The sequence below is a fragment of the Pelobates fuscus genome, chromosome 1 (assembly GCF_036172605.1).
Source record: "Pelobates fuscus isolate aPelFus1 chromosome 1, aPelFus1.pri, whole genome shotgun sequence".
Taxonomy (NCBI): Eukaryota; Metazoa; Chordata; class Amphibia; order Anura; family Pelobatidae; genus Pelobates; species Pelobates fuscus.
In genome coordinates, this window is record NC_086317.1 from 62,519,023 (window position 1) to 62,538,464 (window position 19,442).

The 19,442-nt window shown below is 40.8% G+C and overlaps 1 protein-coding gene across 1 annotated transcript; it reads right to left on the reverse strand.

Annotated features, from left to right (window-relative positions):
- Positions 1 to 2,344: 2,344 nt before the first annotated feature.
- Positions 2,345 to 15,076, reverse strand: LOC134585521 (zona pellucida sperm-binding protein 4-like). The gene is made up of 12 exons (XM_063440980.1): positions 14,884 to 15,076; positions 13,507 to 13,628; positions 12,754 to 12,850; positions 12,078 to 12,233; positions 11,810 to 11,997; positions 10,593 to 10,690; positions 10,141 to 10,268; positions 6,804 to 6,993; positions 6,446 to 6,593; positions 5,425 to 5,500; positions 2,581 to 2,679; positions 2,345 to 2,490 (listed from the first exon to the last, which is right to left on the reverse strand). Exons 1-12 carry the CDS (start codon positions 15,074 to 15,076, stop codon positions 2,345 to 2,347), a joined length of 1,641 nt encoding a protein of 546 aa, XP_063297050.1.
- Between the last annotated feature and the right edge of the window lie 4,366 nt (positions 15,077 to 19,442).

A 19,442-nucleotide genomic window follows, 5' to 3' on the forward strand; every position in this document is an offset into this window, starting at 1 on the left:
ATTACAAATAAACTTACAGGAACAATAGGTTGAAGAGGACCCTGCTCAATCGAGCTTACATTCTATAGGAAAATCAGGATTGCTGCACTCCGGATGATCCCAGCGACGGCTGCCGGGTGAAACGCGCGTTGAGTGCACACTAGAGTTTTCCTTAGTTGCAGGTTCATTCTACTCATGATTCGAATTTAGCTTACAAAACTCCCCCACTTGGAACTCCTCTACCATTTATTTACGTTAATCTGTCTAGAACTTTTGGGATATTGTTACCTTGATAATTCTTGACCATTTTATACTTTGGTTTTGGGACATGGAGGTGACATGTGCCGGTTGCTACATACATGGGGATTAGTAGTCTCTTAATTTCTAGACTATTTTAGGGACCAACCGGCACATGCACCCTCCCTGCTGCAATCCCATACATGAATTTATAGCTATCTACACTATTTCCCCCCCCCCAAGGTAAACACACTCCACCTACTCTGTAAGCTATTTCCCCCCATAGGGATTTTTGTTATACATTGTTGCAAAAGTTCTTAATGGCATCCAGTGGCAAACTTGATACTTCATTATACATTGTTTACATTTATAGACACCCTCTTCCATACCATTTCTAAATGTTAAATCAAGTAATTTCAACTGACTTGATACATTGTTATTAATCTATTTCAACTACATACATTCCACCTACCCAGATAGACATACTGGTACTTTAGCTTTAACAGTTATTTATACCTATCCTTTTCTTTGGTATTTATTATAGCCACTTCCACCTTTTACTTTGTTATTCCTGTGTATAACCATTTTGGATTAGATTTATAGATCCCCCTGTGGGACATTTTAACTCATTCTATTTAAAGTTATATTTTTAGAACCATCACCTTATGGTGTTTTCACCACACCAGATTCTTTATAGCTTTATTTAATTTTAGAAATATATTTGATGAGCTGTGGTGTAAGAAATATTGAACCCATGTAGTACAGGAAGTAAGGTGCCATTAAGTTTTATTTAAATCTTAATGCACTTAAAAATCTTACACAAGACTGTTAATATGCCAATTTCTATTGAAATTGGCATTTTGTAAAATGGGGGGGGGGGGGAGAATGGTCGAGGGGAGAGGGGCAGAGGGAGAAGGAAGGATTTAAAAAAAAAAAAAAAACTCACTTCAGCGAGCTTTAGATGGTCTGCAATGTCCCTATAAATGAAATCTAATCCCCCACCACCGTAATCACAATCAAGAGTTCCACCTGCGCTCCTCCTCTGATCACTGATTAGACCTATTTGAGGACATACCTCCTCAGTGATGCAGACTTTACGGTCAGCATCTGAATGGAGTGGTGTCATGTCACACGGTTCCTATAATCATCAATAGCACCGTTAAGGAGATTCCTTTGCAGCCACAGGGAATGTACTGTGGGTGCTTTGGATGGAGGGCAGAAGGATCTCCTTCTGCTCTCTATAAATTCTTTGGCATTCAGAGGCTGCCAAGAATTGAGTGACTGGTGGGAGAAAATTCTATTTAAGGAGGTTTTCTACCAATCTACATTTGCTAGCACAATGTATAGATGGAATATCAGGAACATTTTAAAGAGCTGAATTATTTTGGCACTACAGGTGGCCTTTAACCCCTTAAGGACACGTGACATGTCAGGATTCCCTTTTATTCCAGAAGTTTGGTCCTTAAGGGGTTAATGGAGATTTTTTGGATGTATCGCTCATGCCCCTGCCCTCTCACAGCTCAAGTCTCTACCATTTAGTACAGGCATTGGCAACCTTTGGCACTCCAGAGGTTTTGGACTACATCCCCCATGATGCTTTGAAAGCATTATGGGGATGTAATTCACATCATCTGGAGTGTCAAAGGTTGCCTATCCCTGATTTAGGAGTTAAACCATTTTATGCAGCCCTAACCACATAGCCCCGGTCTTAAAATAGAGAGACAAAAAAAAAAAAAAAAAAAAAAAAAAGCCAAAAACAAAAACCACACATCTTTTGCACAGTCTGCTTTTTTTTGTCATTATCTCCTGTTTTGATAACATAAATAAAAATTAATCACACAAGTGGCTATTGTAGGCATTCATAGCAGGAACTATATTAGAGTTCCTTGTGCTGGCAGTGTCCATTTAAAAGGTGGACAGTTCTGCATCACCTCCAACTATAACACTAGCTCCAAGAGGTGTTTAAGTGCGTGTAGTTTGTATGCATTCTATAGAACGTTCATTTTGTAGTCGGAAACAAAAATCCTATATTAGCATTATATTATCAAGTTTGATTTCAAGATAGTTCAGATAGCTAGTGTTTTGGGTAAATTCAGTGAACAAGCAAGAACAGTTTTTACTTTTTTTATTAGACTTTCAAGTTTTGAATATTTGATTTGTTTTGTGTACATTGATAACTCATCACCCCGATCAGAAATCCAACAAGAATTGCAGAAAATAACACCATAGCAGCTATTAGCCTCCATTCCAATCTCCATGTCCTGTGTGGGATTTCTATATAGAATAGAAGATAAAATAAAAGTTAAAAGTTAATTCTTGGGTAAGAGAATGCCGTGGTCATGTAGATGTCAAATATGCACTCACCTTTTTTAACCAGCAGCTCATTAACTTCAGAAAGCAGAATGGGACCCTCTGATGATACCAAGGTCAGTGAAGATTCATCAAGGTCATTAACTGCCCTCTCTGCCAAAATAGGAATTGATTAATGACGGTTTCATCCCAACACCAAATACCCAAGTTAATCAAAACAAACCCCAAAACCTAACCCAACTTAATGGCTGTGCAATAGAAACATAGAATGTGACGGCAGATAAGAACCATTCGGCCCATCTAGTCTGCCCAGTTTTCTAAATACTTTCATTAGTCCCTGGCATTATCTTATAGTAAGGATAGCCTTATGCCTATCCCACGCATGCTTAAACTCCTTTACTGTGTTAACCTCTACCACTTCAGCTGGAAGGCTATTCCATGCATCCACTACCCTCTCAGTAAAGTAATACTTCCTGATATTTTTAAACCTTTGTCCCTCTAATTTAAGACTGTCCTCTTGTTGTGGTAGCTCTCCTTCTTTTAAATATAGTCTCCTCCTTTACTGTGTTGATTCCCTTTATGTATTTAAATGTTTCTATCATATCCCCCCTGTCTAGTCTTTCCTCCAAGCTATACATGTTAAGATCCTTTAACCTTTCCTGGTAAGTTTTATCCTGCAATCCATGAACCAGTTTAGTAGCCCTTCTTTGAACTCTCTCTAAGGTATCAATATCCTTCTGAAGATAGGGTCTCCAGTACTGTGTACAGTACTCCAAGTGAGGTCTCACCAGTGTTCTGTACAATGGCATGAGCACTTCCCTCTTTCTACTGCTAATACCTCTCCCTATACAACCAAGCATTCTGCTAGCATTTCCTGCTGCTCTATTACATTGTCTGCCTACCTTTAAGTCCTCAGAAATAATCACCCCCAAATCCCTTTCCTCAGATGTTGAGGTTAGGACCATCAAATATTCTGTACTCTGCCCTTGGGTTTTTACGTCCAAGATGCTTTATCTTGCACTAATCCACATTAAATGTCAGTTGCCACAACTCTGACCATTTTTCTAGTTTACCTAAAATCATTTGCCATTTGGCTTATCTCTCCTGGAACATCAACCCTGTTACATGTCTTAGTATCATCCGCAAAAAGACACACCTTACCATCAAGACCTTCTGCAATATCACTAATAAAAATATTAACGAGAATGGGTCCAAGTACAGATCCCTGAGGTACCCCACTGGTGACAAGCCCAAGCTTCGAATATACTCCATTGACTACAACCCTCTGTTGCCTGTCACTCAGCCACTGCCTTACCCATTCAACAATATTGGAATCCAAACTCAAAGATTGCAGTTTATTGATAAGCCTTCTATGTGCAACAGTGTCAAAAGCCTTACTGAAATCTAGGTAAGCAATGTCTACTGCACCACCCTGATCTATAATTTTAGTTACCCAATCAAAAAAAAATCAATAAGATTAGTTTGGCATGATCTCCCTGAAGTAAACCCATGTTGTCTCTGATCTTGAAATCCATGTGTTTTTAGATGTTCAACAATCCTATCTTTTAACATGGTTTCCATCACTTTCCCCACTACTGAAGTAAGGCTTACTGGCCTATAGTTGCCCGACTCCTCCCCATTACCTTTCTTGTGAATGGGCACAACATTCGCTAACTTCCAGTCTTCTGGGAATACTCCTGATTGATTAAATTGATGAAAGTATTTAGAAAACTGGGCAGACTAGATGGGCCGAATGGTTCTTATCTGCCGTCACATTCTATGTTTCTATGTTTCTAAATAGATTTGTTAATGGTTTTGCTAGTACACCACTAAGCTCTTTTAATAGCTTTGGGTGTATTCCATCAGGTCCCATTGACTTATTTGTCTTTACTTTTGACAGTTGAAATAGAACCTCTTCCTCTGTAAACTCACGTGTAATAAATGACTAATTTATCCTTTTTTTTTTAACAGAGGTCCCTTTCCTTCATTTTCAGCTGTAAATACCGAACAAAAATATTCATTGAGGCAGTCAGCTAGACCTTTATCCTCATCTACATACCTTCCTTCTTTTGTTTTTAATCTAACTAATCCTTGTTTTACTTTTCTTTTCTCATTTATGTATCTAAAAAAAGTTGTCCCCCTTTTTTTTACTGACTGTGCTATTTTCTCTTCTGTGTGTGATTTGGAAGCTCTTATAACTTGCTTAGCCTCTTTCTGCCCAATCTTCTAGGTCATTCTGTCTTCCTCACTCTGGGTTTTTTTTATAATTACTAAATGCTAACTTTTTGTTTTTTACTATTTTGGCCACATCTGCGGAGTACCACAGTGGTTTCTTGAATTTTTTGCTTTTACTGACAAGCCTAATGCAATTTTCTGTTGCCTTCAGTAGTGCAGCTTTTAAATAATCCCATTTCTTTTGGACTCCATTTAAGTTGCTCCAGTCTGATAATGACTCCTTTACACATATTCTAATTTTAGAAAAGTCTGTTTTTCTAAAGTCTAAAACTTTTGTTTTTGTGTGGTGTGACTCAGTCACTGTTCTTATATTAAACCACACTGACTGATGATCACTGGATCCTAAACTTTCACCTACAGTAATATCTGATACCAAATCTCCATTTGTTAACACTAATCCAGCAAGCAGAGTAATCCAGCAAAATCAAGCAGTTCAAAGCAAATCTCTGAGTACCAAGTTTAGAGATCTGCTTACAGACTACTTCTGGAACACAAAAATAAAGTTCTAGGCAGGGCAAAAATAGGACGTTTGTCATCTTTGATGCTTACTTACTCTTGTAGCGGTCCAGTTGCACCCATTTATGTCTATGTGTATAAACTTACACAATTTTTCAAGATTCTACACATAAAATGCACCCAATGATTCAGAAAGAATTTGCTTACTTCTTGAGTTACATGTGGCTGTACAGGAATCAGATGAAGAAGGAAAACACGCAGATGCACTGCAATGCAGGTATACCTAGATAGCAGCCAAATCATGTCACAGTTAATTCGGATTTAACATTGAAATCCATCAATACACAAATACAAAACTTGGATGTCAGCAAATGAATAGGCCTTTATGGACACTAAGAAGTGTCAAAGCAAGTAATTAAAATATATAAAGTAGATTTGCTAAATTAATACTATCTTCACATGAAAAACAAGCAAGGTGCTTTATATAAAATGGTTTAAGCTATTTAGGCATAAAAATACAATATATTTATAGTTTCTATTGTGACCATCGAGCCAGGATTGTTGACATCACCGAACTTCTTTTAAAGCAAGTTGGGCAGTAACCGTGTAAGAGCTGTTCCTGCAGGCCTACCACAGGGGCAAATCCTTGTATCTAGAAGGCAGACATTTTGTGTATCCCCCTGGGGTCCTTCAAAACAGCTGCCATCTTGGATGTTGGCACCAGAGACAAGTACTCCGCAGCAGTTTTATTCACTTGCTACGACTGTCTCCTTATTAAATGGTTTGTCTATCAAGCGATAGCACCCAGTGATTTTTCAATGTATTATTGGGCTCCTTTAAGTCCACCCAGAGACCTCATCTATACCCAGGGCCTTCAGCACTGTAATAGTTCCTACATTCTAGAAGTAATCACTGCAGTAAGACTACCATAATGATGACGGTTGCTCGTGGAATCTACATTCTAAATGAGCCAACACCTTTTTTAAATAAATAAGTAGATGTTAACTATGCCTATCTAGGTCTATTAATATAAAAACAGTACAATCATCAGGTGATCAGTTAGATTTGGCCATGAAGCAGTTATATGACTTGCAGTAACTGAATTAGGTACATTTCCTGTGTAGACAAAATCTGGTATAACTCCTAAGTGTTTTTTTTTTTTTTTTTTTAAGATTCCAACTCATTCCTCCCCCCCCCCCCCCCCCACCATCTCACAAGATTATCTTACCAATCCATATAATGCTTGATTTGAGGTACCATCTACAAATGTGAAGGTACTTAGGATAAAGCGTTTATAATAGTAAGGAAAGTCCACGGCAGAATTTCTCTCAGTAGACAACAGCTTGGTTTTATAGTTATCCCCATCAAATGGACACCTATTGGAAAGTTCAAAAATCAGGTTCACAGATCAGCCTTACAAAGTGGACAAGAGTTTTAGAGTGGTCCTTTGAGGTACTCCCACAGCATTCCTGCACCCTACTGGTGTGATACAAATTGGTTCTAAAAAGTACTTTTGCTAGACAGTAGCTTTTAAACAAAGCTACATTACAGCTTTGCATTAAAAAATGAAATGGTTCAAAACTCACCGGGTGACAAGAATTGGCCACTGTGGCTGTTGCAAGGGACTTTCAGAGGAAGTTGCCCAACACTGCTCCAATATTAGAACCAACGAAGGGTCATTTCTGTTTACTATGCGAACTTCTACAAATACCGGATCTCGGAGATATTTTACTACAGGGTAGTCTCCAGTTCCATAATACTGTCCAAACTGAAGATCTGCAGTGCAAGAGAAGACAAAAAATTAAAAAAAAAAAATAAACACAACATTCTATTACATTAACCAAGCACAATGGTAAAGAAAAACAAAAAAAGGCACCATTTTATGAGAGACTAGGATTTCCTTTAAGTTTTATATTTGGCAGTTCAGACACTGAAAAGACAGGACAAGCACTGCAAGTTTAGACGGGAAAATATAAATTTTGCTTAAATTCTCTTTATTGTTGGTTCTCTATGTTAGGAAAATAAAGGACCAGTATCCCATGACATCCACTCCAATGGAGGGGGTGTATGGGAAGTAGTACAACCTTAAGTTTATTAGTAGCAAAAAAAAAAACAAAACACAAAACACAACTTTATTAAAACCAGAAATAGAGCTACTATATCCAACAGAGGGTTTGTGTGCTGGGTATGGGGTATAACCCTATAGGACAGATAATGAGTGCATAAAGTGTTCCACTTAAGTGGGATATCCTACTGCCAAACAAACTAATAAGGGGGAGATCAGGAACACAAGGGGATGGTCTGCATCTCACTCAGAAAAAATGTACAATCAGCTCCTCCAGTCTTGCTACACTTTGAATTGACTATTGGATGAAACACTATTATGCCCCGCCCCCTGACCAGCTGGTTTCCATCTAGTTCTATAGAGTATTTAAACACACTGATGAGAGATCACTTTGCCTCTGACGACGGCGTTGTAATATGCTGAAACTCGCGTCAGGCTCTTTATTTTCATTTGGCAGTTTTTCCACTTGTTAGGTAGCACTTCAATGTTTGAGTTCTCTATAAGATCCTTGGCTTAGGCAGGCACTAGCCTAGTGCACTGCTGAGGTATTGGGGACAGATACAATTTATGGGGTATGGTGGGTACCTATTTTTGACTTTTATTATTTTTGCTTTTGTTACTATATTTGCCCTGGTGGCTTCTGTTTCTCCCATATTCAGCTCTCAATCTCCAATCGGTCGATATCCACTTGACATTTGCACAGACGTTATTCGGCATGTGCTATAACCTTATACTAAATAAGACACGGACACAGTTAATTCTGTTAAATTATTCATTAAATTATCATAAATTAACATAATTTAGGGTCATTGTCCAACTATACATTAAGTTACTATACCCCCCACACAGTACCCCTGACAATGACCCTACCAATTGAACAATAAATAACCAAATAATTCACTTGAAACACGGCCTACCAAAGAGGCCCCACATCATACTGTTAACTGTAGGGGTGTACCTCAGACACCCCTACACCCCCAGGTTCGTCGCCACCGAAGAGCTAGAACCAACCAGTCCTTAATTCCATCAGGCCTACACCTCGGCCGGTCCAGTTCAAACTACACGCCAAATTCCAATTCTCACTACGCCCTGTTCCGCCGCTGTGACTAAACGGAACTGCTAAAATTAGGGAGGGTGGGTGGGACAATTTACAGGTAAGAGAGGCTCTGATTAAAATGGCCCCTACTCTAACATGACTGCTCTTTATACTCCCTATCTCCACCCCCAAGCACCATTACCCTAACCCAACCCCCAAACACTAGCACCTGCCCACTCCCTGGCTCTGTCAAGGCCCACTCCTCCCACTCCTCCCACTGCGTTGTTCCATGGGCTTCAGGAGGAGCCAATTGTACATTTTTTCTGAGTGAGATGCAGACCATCCCCTTGTGTTCCCGATCTCCCCCTTATTAGTTTGTTTGGCAGTAGGATATCCCACTTAAGTGGAACGCTTTATGCACTCATTATCTGTCCTATAGGGTTATACCCCTTACCCGGCATACAGACAGTTTCCCTACTTAGGACCCTCTGTTAGCTATAGTAGCTCTATTTTTAGTTTTAATAAAAAGGTTTATTCTTTGTTTTGCTACTAATCAGTTTTATGTTGTACCATTTCCCATACGCCCCCTCTGTTGGAGTGAATGTCGTGGGATACTGTTCCTTTATTTTCCTAAGGCTAGTTGCTAGTGTTACCCCCTGAAATACTAGTACAACCCGGTGATCTTCACCGGGGGATATAGGGTGAGGTGTTTACCCTAGCCCATGTCATTTTGGCTGGTGGAGTATCATTTGACCTATCCCATGGTTAATCATCTTCAAGCGGTTACTTTTTTTCTATGTTGACTGCCAGGTGCAGAGCTTACAACAGAGTGACAGGAAGACTAGATGGAGACACCCAGTTCCAGGATAGTGGTCAGACCTCAAGGTACAGATTTGTTAAATATAGGGATACACAGACTATTAAAAAGACCCTGGAAGTTGCAATTAAATTGGAACATGGAGGGGGCAAGATTCCTACTGTGGCAGGTAGCTTCCAATAATAGCTGGATATATAAACTGACGCACCCAATATTATGCGGAATGTTTGGTTTTAGTGTGTTCCATGTTAAAGGGACACTATAGCCCCCACAACAGCTTATTAAGGGTTTTTAGCTGTAAACACTGTCTTTTCAGAGTAAATGCAGTGTTTACATTACAGCCTAGGGATACCTCCACTGCCACTCCTCAGATGGCTGCTAAAGCAGCTTCCTTGGGCAGTGCTGCAGATACACTGAACTTTCCTCAGATTCATTGACTCAATCCATCTATGTATGAGGAGATGTGGATTTGCCAGGGCTGTGTTTGACAGTTTCAGCCAATCCTATGGGGAAGCATTGTGATTGGCTCAGACCACCACTTTTTGATGAAGTTAGCCGATGGGCAGTTCACAGTGGCAGAGCCAGGAGATGCAGACTTGAATACAAGTATGATTTTACTATATTTAGGGAGGCAAGAGGGGGGGGGGTCAGATGGTGGTTTACAACTACACGGTCAGGAATACATCTTTGTATACATCTATAGGACCCTATATAGTGTTCCTTTAAAGTTGCTATTGATGTAAGAATTTGTGCAACTAAGAAGGAACATTTATTTGTATAAAACGATTGAAAAGTGTATCGAAATGGGAGGATAGTCAAAAGCAGAGGAAGAAAAGTTTAAAATAAAAATTTGCTTTAAGAATGGAGTCAAAATTACCAGGCCAAAAAAACCAAACTAAAACCAAAAACAAACACACACACACACACACACACATAATCCCTATACCTACATCATCTGGCACACAAAGGGAAGATTTCTATATTGTGAAGTAATTTTGCTTTTACCTTTTGCAATCCTCATTTGCAGAGTGAGAGGACCAGTACTAGATACTGGAGGTGGCGGAGGAAGAGTGTACACTTCAACATACAGAGGCTCTGATGCACTGGCAGTGAAACTGCAGCGGATGCGTAGTCTTAAATAAAAAAAATATAGAGTTAGATTAAATACAGCTAAAATTTCCATTAGTTACAGGGATAGGAGATTTCCTTTTTAGGCATAAAAACTGCAACCCATGGAGGTAAGATGGTGTCAGAGAACCAAGTGGGAGTGTACATTTAATTCCAACTGAAGATGGAACGGTAATAGTCCCATATAATAACTTGTGAAAGGAAGGGTCCACCCACAGTTTTCAAATTAATCTTGTATAGTTCTAGGAAAGGACCAAGTGTTTCAGCTATAAAAGTTCCATTTATTCCTACAAGATTTTGTTACCACTCCAATTGAGTACTGGGCTCACCTAAAGGTGCTGTCCCTGGTAATTAATGCTCCACTCCACGTTCTGATATCCTGGTCAGCAATCAGGTCATTTTCATATACAACTATTCCATTGTTAATCTAAAAATTAGGCAATTTTTAAAATTATTATTATTTTATTTTTTTATTTTTTTAAAAAAACAAGTGTTTGTATCTCCATCTTTGTTTAGAATTACGTCTCATGGAGTCATTTGCACACACTATGATAGTCCACATGGGTGAACTTTCACTTGCGAGGATTTGTCACGTTTACTTATACCTACATTTATCAGACAGGAGTTTGTGAGATGTGAAAACTACAGTTAAACATTGAAATCCACACCTCATATTCATTAAGATGTTTGGCCCAGGCACATATAGGTGGTAAGGCAGATTTTATAGAAAAGCCATACAATGTTTCGGCTCCTACAGGAGCCTTTATCAAGTGAATACAAAATTTGGTTAAAGGAGTTCAATCTGTGTGTGCTCGCTTGATAAAGGATCCTGTGGGTTTTTTTTTTTTTTTAAGGCAAATTTAAATTGAAAACCATAAATCTGCAAGTGCCTGGTCCATCTTCCTTCATGCTTGGTACATTGGGAATGGTCTACCCTGGACTGGTGGCACAATTGATGACTATTTTAGTATGTGCCACTTATGCCTATTGGTCTGTACTAGATTGAGATTCATACCTCACATGAAATCATGGTAGGTGGTCCTTCAGAGGGCAGTGCCAGTGAGAACTTGCCCCACTGGCAACATGCATAATGGGTTTGCACACCTGGAAATTGGGTAGGCTCACCCACTAAACGCATTGCTGAAACCCTCATGTTCCTCTTGCCGGCAGGACAATGTGAGCATGTCTAGTGAGGCACTCACACTGTGCGAAGCCATTTACTTTGCCCCCAGAGAATTAGTTTGCAATTGCAGGAATCTGGACTCTCCTGCCAAAAGGACATTTGGGAGGCCTGATAGTGTGCCAACAGGGTTATTTACTAAAATTCTCAGCTATGCTTTCAGTTTGGCTACTCTGGCCTTAAATGTATAAATAACTCAATCTTTAAAAGAAAATAAACAAAAAACATTTCATAAAGAGAAAAACACACCACGTCACAAGTGATTTTAAGCATTTTGGAAAAATTCCAGAGAAGTGATAGTTCCTATTTAAAATGCATCCATCATACTACTTAACTGGCCTTGAGATCCATGGCTTATTTACTTACTTTACGTGTGGTACCACAGGCTGACAGAGGGAACTTGAATACGAGAAAGGCTTCATTTTGAGTCACTGGGCTGCAGACATCACCACCTCCACTAAGTAAGTGGACAGAGTCTAGACGTAGCGGTGGCAAGGTGACATCTTTAGAGATTGCAACGGACATCTGACCATCTATGCTGCACTGAGCAGTAACTGGAAGACATTTCACAATCCAACTGGTTAAATAATTCTGATAAGCTCAATAGGTCATATTTCACAAGGAAAAGACTTGCCTTCATCACCATAGTAACATGGATTAATTGAATCACTTTGGTCATAACAGCAGCCATTCTGATTACAGACATCCTGGGAAGTGAGTGGGCCAGCACAAGCTATTCTGTTTCCTCTTAGAACCCCTGAGCACTTATTAAGAACAGGTGCATCCATTGCTGTGGATAATGAGTATAGGAAGAGAAAGTGTCACATTTATTAAACTTTCTTACAAAAATCAAAAACCAACACTCCCTCCCCCAAAAAGAACAAACCCCAAAAGATGTAGGGTTTGAATAGAAATGCAGTGGTGTATAGTGATAACCATTTCTATGCAGTGGTGTGTGTAGTTTTGACTATGGAATGTAAGGGTGTACATGTACTGGGAGGAAGTGACCCAAACTTACTTCCTCTCAACAGGCTGCAGGGGAAAACCCAACTCTGTTACAGGGTCCTGTATGCTACTAAACTGCTGTGTGGCCCCTAAATCCAAGAGCCCTCAAGCCCCACGACCACCTGATAGGCATCCAATGTGGGCAAGTTTGTGGGCTCCATGGGTCGCATGATACCAGACAGGAGTTATATTCTACTTTTTCTTCAAACTGAAAATAAAGGACCTCTGACTAGGAACTCCCAGTTTCGTGAACACGTGTTTAAAATCAAAAAATTGATGATCCTCTTAATAAGGAGCATATATACCTTGAAATACAGGGCATCTCAAGTCTTCCTTCTGATAAACTTCCCATTTTCCAGTTATATTATGTTGCATCAAGATAGTCATTGTATAGTAATTATCCTGCAATAAAGATTAAAGCTATCAATGCACATCATTCCGGACACCAATACCAAAATTTCAGCAGAAAATAAAAGCATCATAGAAAGGCTACAAATTTGTATCGATTATGGACATTTGGCAATGGAGGCAGGGACCTGGGCATATGGACAAAATATGTTCCTATCGATACAGGGCATTAATGCTTTCAGTTTAGCTCTGATAACATTATTCCTTCCCTCTTATCACTTTAAAAAAAAAATGACATTAAGCACAAAGACAATTTTAGCATAATGAATTGCTGTTGGTGTATAGATCACGGCCCTGCAGTCTCACTAGTCAATTCTCTACCATTTAGGAGTTAAATCACTTAACAGAGCAGGAAACAATATATTCCAACACAGAGCAATAAAAGGTTTAAAATGTTTTGAATTTTTCAGGAGGTGTGCAGGTATGGCTAGGGCTGTATAAACAATTTACCTCCTAAATGGCAGATTTCAGCAGTGAGACTGCAGGGGCATAAGCTATACACCAACACTGCTTCATTGAGCTAAAGTTGTTTTGGTGACTAGTGTCCCTTTAGTCTTCAGAGGCTTAGGGAATATATACTTTTAGATATCTGGATAACAGTCACACATCAAATCATACTCCGTTGTCACAGCATCCATTGGAGAGGTTACCATTTTTTTAATGAAACAGCCATCATAGTCAACATCAATAAACAGGAAGCCATCTGAACCCGGAGTCACCCAGATTCCACAGGAGGGATCATTCATAATAGTCTTCAGTTTTCCTTTGTGGTCTATGGAAGAAGAGAAAGCAGACAGGCTCCTTAGAAATGCACAGAAACCAAAATTGCATGCATACAGTTTTAACAGACCACAAAGGAAGAATTGCAGTTTTGAGGAGTTAGAGGGGACCTGTTATGGAAGCAGGACAGAGCACATCATTCGTTTAATCATACATTTGGCAGAAATATGGATCCTCGTCGTGTCAGATACCCAATGGTCTACTTTTAACAAGGGTTGACTTTTTGTGTAGCATTATGGGGTTCAGTGACTGTTAGAACACTTTGAGTCCCCACATAAGTGTTGGCAACAAGTTTGACAAGATCACTGAAGCTTGAATTGTAGCATTGAAGTCTGAATGGCAACGTTTATGCAAGTATGGGATTTAGATTAAATTATCCAATTCAGGTATGATAACACATGGAGTATTTTATTTGTTTTTCAGTTGACTACAATTAAGAATTTAGTGAATAACCCGGTTAACAGTGCAGTTAATGTATATACACAAGTACACATATCTATCACATTGTGGGGGTAAAGAAAGGAGGGGGGAAACTACTGCACAAACTAGACCAATATTAGATTAAGTTGTTACATTGTGCATTTAAGTTTATGCATCAATGGGTTACCTCTAACAGCCGCAAAGAAAATCCAAGGCAATAAGACCTTTCCAGTTTTAAAGGGACACTTAACTGCCCAAATAACACATTTTTTTAAATTGTTTAGTAGATATACCCCTAAATGAAAACTTGCATGCATTTAATTGCATTGCAAAACATGCAATTCTCTTGTCTGTTGCCTTTGCAAGCCCTCCCCTTCTAACCCCAAACAAACTGTCTGTCCAATCGCAAACTTCCCAATGCAGTTCAAAGAGAAGTCATTGCAAGGCAGGTGCTCTGAGCAATTGCTGACTCTTGAATTTAGTTCCACTGAGCTAACCAAACCAGGAAGTAACAGGACGGGTTGCCAGTTTGAAAGCCAAGGGGGTGTAACCTGGTTAATTTATACAAAGTGTCAATTTTTATTAAAATCTGCACTTTTTGCAAAATGAAAGAAGCAGGCAGACTCTAAACACATAAAGCTTTTCAGCAAACTAAAGTGCTTCAGGGGTCTGTTGCTTCCCCTTTAACATAAGCTTCCTACGGCAGCCAATCAGCTGTCTATGTATATTTAAAAGGTACACTGAGCAGTATTTTACAGTGCGGTGTCAGTTGTTGGTGTTTTATCAATAGAGGTTGGTGATTTTTAAATATTTGAGTATTTTCTTACCTTTTACTAAAAGCTGAATGGAAACATTATGACTATGGATTGGCGGAATGGTGTACTCTAAGCTCTCCTCCCCACAGATCAGGGATGATTCTTCATAATAAAAACTACTTGTTGGAGTTACATCATGCCCATTTAAAAGCCACCAGTACAAGACTATCAGAGTCCTCCCAAACCATTCCCCTGCTACAGCCATTACACTGATCTCTAACTTAGCTGGCTCAGCCAGCTCTCCTTTCTATTATAGGTAAAGATGTGATGCAGGTGTTGTAGGTATGTGCTCCTCTATTAATTAATCAGCAGCCATCATTCCAGAACTGATGGGGATTTTTTTTCTAAATTTGCTGTTTTGGACAAAAAAAATTAAAATTCGCTTTAAGGGTTTATTCACTAATGGGAAAACTGTTAGACATTTAAAGTAAATTTAAAATACAATTCAAGTGTAACTTCAAAGTAGCTGAAGCAGAACGTAGAGAATTTTTCCAGTTTGGTTATTTTGAAATTAACTTTGAATTATTGATAATTCTCATTTTAGTGAATAACCCTATTGGAATTATTCGATAATTTGTGATTTATTTTTTTGGAATTCCAAGTAAACGTAAAATTTCTGGCCGAAATAACTGAACTAAAATCACGGATGGATTGGAGAATGTTTCCACTTCGGCTACTTTGGACTAAAATTTTAAATTCACTCTGAATTCTCAACAATTGACACTTCAGTGAACGACCCTCTGTGCTTGACAATTAGTCCTGGACTGCGCCATGCCCTTCATGAAATCAGAGCCAGATTATCCATAAGGCCGCAAAGGCGGTCGTCTATGGCCCGGGCTAGGACAGGGTCCCTATCAAGCCCTGGAACTCCAGCTGTATGTGTGGGCTGCCTCTCTTTGCCGGCAGGGAGATCAATTCATGCTTCCTAGCTATTTCGATATTAGCTGACAGATCAGTTTTCAGGTCGTGTCCCACCGTCCCCATCTACTTTTTTCCATGGTTTCCTGATTTTGGAGACACCGGGGAATTGTTCCCAAAAAGTGTAGCACGAGCGTATCATTAGACATGCCTGTACTGCACTCAACACTCTAGGACCATGCAGAGTGTGAACACTGAAACAGTGCTCCCTGCATGTCCTGCCATCATTGGGCTACGTCTGTGGGATTGACAGGCAGCGTGGTGTCCATTCTCGCCAGATTGACCTGCCATTAAGGGGCAGACACATTCACTTCACTGGCCCGCCCCTTTCACCCCCTCCCACCGATGTTGAAGGGAGATATCAGCAGCGCTCCCTACACGTACCTGCGTCTGCCAGCAGATTCTGGGGGGAGAGCATGTGCTGCCTCCTAGCCAACTGGGTCTGGTGAAAAACTGGAAAGGCCCTGCTCCACCTATGAACCTATCCCACCTATCCCCCACTACTGCTCCTATCCCCTACTACAGCCCCTGTCCCAGCAGACCCCGGTAAGTTGTCAAACTGTTCTTTCTGAAAGTTTCGACTACTGACTATAGGAGGGTGCCACGGCACTCCTGGTACCATAACCACTACAGAGGGTTGTTGTGGTTATTATGCCTGCATTGTTCCTTTAAATAATATACCAGTGGGGCTGCCCCTGATACAAGGTATCCATTAACAGTGCAGAAATACCTAGTAGCCAAGAAATTCAGGATTTGTTTTATTTTCAAACACATAAAAATTTTAATTCTGTTTTCTCATCTAGTGTTCTATATTTTGCCCCAAAGCTATATGTTTGTGTGTCAGTTTCCTCTGTGTGTAAATATGTGTGTGTCAGTGTCCTCTCTGTGTAAGTGTGTGTTCCAGTTTCCTCTGTGTCAATGTCTACACGTTTTATTTGGAATTTAAATAGATATTACCTTCTCAAGGCAAGGGTAGTTTGGAGTTTTGTTAGACCTGCAGGAGTACTTCTCAGTAAAAAGTTGAGAAACACTGAGTTACATCAAGCTTGTACTCTATCATTCTCATTTAACTCCCACATACCCCCGTGCCTGTATGTGTGCATTAATGACTATATGTTTGTAATAGTGGATCTGTGAGTGTTTCTGTATGAGTGAGTGAGTGTCTGTGCGACTGTAAGCAGAGCCCACATCAGGAATAGAGAAAATTTATGCCAAACTTACCGTAATTTTCTTTTCCTGGCTATTTCTCATGGCAGCATCACTTATGGGTAGCTCCTCCCTTAGCAGTCACAGGACAGGAATTAATTAGATTAATTAATTAGACTGATAGGTATAAAGAGTCCCTCCTCCCCTTACACCACAGTCCAATTATAAAGCTGAAAATAAAAAATGGGCGGGAACCCTGATGCTGCCATGAGAAATAGCCAGGAAAAGAAAATTACGGTAAGTTTGGCATAAATTTTCTCTATTCCTGGCTAATCATGGCAGCATCACTTATGGGTAATACCCAAGCTCACAAAATTAGGGTGGGAATAAAATTATGATAAAACACACAGAACAAATTATTATGCTATGACTGGATTTAATATCAACGGGACAAAGAAACCGTAGACAAGACACTCTTCCCAAATGAGGTGGAAGGAGCATCCACATCAAGTTTGTAGTGTTTCATGAACGTCATCGGGGAAGACCAGGTGGCTGCCTTGCAAATGTCATCATATGGAACCTCTGCCCAATTAGCCCAGGAAGTTGACAATGCTCTGGTTGAATGAGCCTTTATCTTCAGTGGAGGAGAGCGATCTTTATTGAGATAAGCCTTTCTGATTACAAGAGCAATCCAACGCTTCAATGTAGATAGAGAGGCTGCCTCACCTCTCCTGGCCCCTGAAGGCAAAACGAAAAGCTGGTGAGTTTTCCTGTAAGGAGCAGAACGTTCAAGGTACACAGACAGGCAGTCCATAACATCCAAACGATGCCACTTGATCTCCTCTGGTGAAGAAGGATTGGGGTAGAAGGATGGCAGGACCACCTCTTGAGATAGATGGAAACGAGAGACCACTTTAGGCAGAAATGCTGGATTAGGTTTCAGGCACACCCTATTGTGGTAGAATTGGAGACAAGAAGGCAGGGTGGAGAAGGCCTTGATCTCTGAAATTCTCCTAGCGGAAGTAATTGCTACTAAGAACAAAGTTTTGTAAGTTAGGAGGACAGCATCCAAATTCTCAAGAGGAACGAATAGATCCTCAGACAGGTAGTCGAGAACAAGCGGAAGGTCCCAAGGAGGGGTAGTGGATCTCGAAGGCGGTCTCAACTTGAAAGCTGCCTTGAAGAACCTGGAGATCAATGGGTCCGATGACCAAGAGGTGTTGCACAAAGCTGACAGGGCCGAAGACTGAACTTTAAGAGTGCTGATGCTAAGACCCTTATCCAGACCTTCTTGCAGGAACTCCAAGATTTCAGTGTTGCGAGGGCGTATGAAGTCAACTCGCTTGGCCGAAGCCCATTCCTGAAACACATCCCAGATTCTATGGTAGCATGAGGACGTAGAAGCCTTCCTTGAGTGTAAGAGAGTATTGACCACTGCTTCTGAAAGGCCTAATTGTTGAAGTCTTTCTTTTTCAAGACCCACACCCCCAATTTGAGGCGTTCCGGATGAGGATGGGATATTGGACCCTGCGTTAGCAGATCCTTCAAAACAGGCAGGGGCCGAGGCTGTTCCTGGCTCAGCGTTGACAGTAGGGGAAACCACGGCCTTCGAGGCCAAATCGGGATTACGGCAATAACCGTTTTCCCTTCTGCCCAAACTTTTCTCAGGAACCTGGGTATCATGGGTAGGGGAGGGAACGCATACCCCAGATCGAACGACCAAGGAAGAGATAGAGCATCCTGGCCCAGTGCCTGACTCTCTGGGTGGAGGGAGAAGTAATACTCCACCTGGCGATTCCTGAACGAGGCCATCAGGTCGATCTGGGGCATGCCCCACCGACGGGTGATCCAAGCAAAAACTGACTGGTGAAGTTTCCATTCTCCCGGGAGAATTTCTGATCTGCTGAGAAAATCCGCCGCTACGTTCTCCGAGCCTGGGAGATAGATAGCCTTCAGTCCCTGGAGATAGGTCATGGCCATCACCATTAGAGGAGCTAGCTCTTTTAAGAGCCGCTTGCTCCTTGTGCCTCCCTGGTTGTTTACATAAGAGGCCACCGCTCGGGTTGTCCGTCTTGATCAACACCCAGGAATTCCTGATCTTCGGAAGGAACACCTGAATGGCCTTGGAAACAGCTCGCAGTTCTCTTAGGTTCGAGTGGAGCCGACTTTCTTCTCGAGTCCACCACCCCTGAGTCCATGAGGAATTGAGGTGGGCACCCCAACCAGAAGAACTGGCATCCATCGTAATAACGGTCCACGGAGGTTCTTCCAAGGGAAAACCCTTTGCTAGGTTCTTCCCGTTCCTCCACCAGTCCAACTCTCTTCTTACTGGCAGGGGCAGAGAAATTTTCTGATCCCAATCCGTTTTTTCTCTGTCGAACTGGAGAAGAAAACAACTCTGTACAGGGCGAAACTTCCATTGGGCCCACTTCACCAAACCTATCGTAGACGTCAAAGAACCCAGGAGACTCATGACTTCCCTTGCCGAGGCCTTTTCGAGAACCTGG

Excerpts from the sequence above, each read along its gene's own strand:
- LOC134585521 (XM_063440980.1), bottom strand. The coding sequence starts at position 15,076 with ATGGCTGTAGCAGGGGAATGGTTTGGGAGGACTCTGATAGTCTTGTAC. Across the intron at positions 12,234-12,753 it reads GAGATGCCCTGTATTTCAAG|CAATGGATGCACCTGTTCTT; the intron begins GTATATATGCTC and ends CATTATCCACAG. Across the intron at positions 2,491-2,580 it reads TGAGCTGCTGGTTAAAAAAG|AAATCCCACACAGGACATGG; the intron begins GTGAGTGCATAT and ends TATTCTATATAG.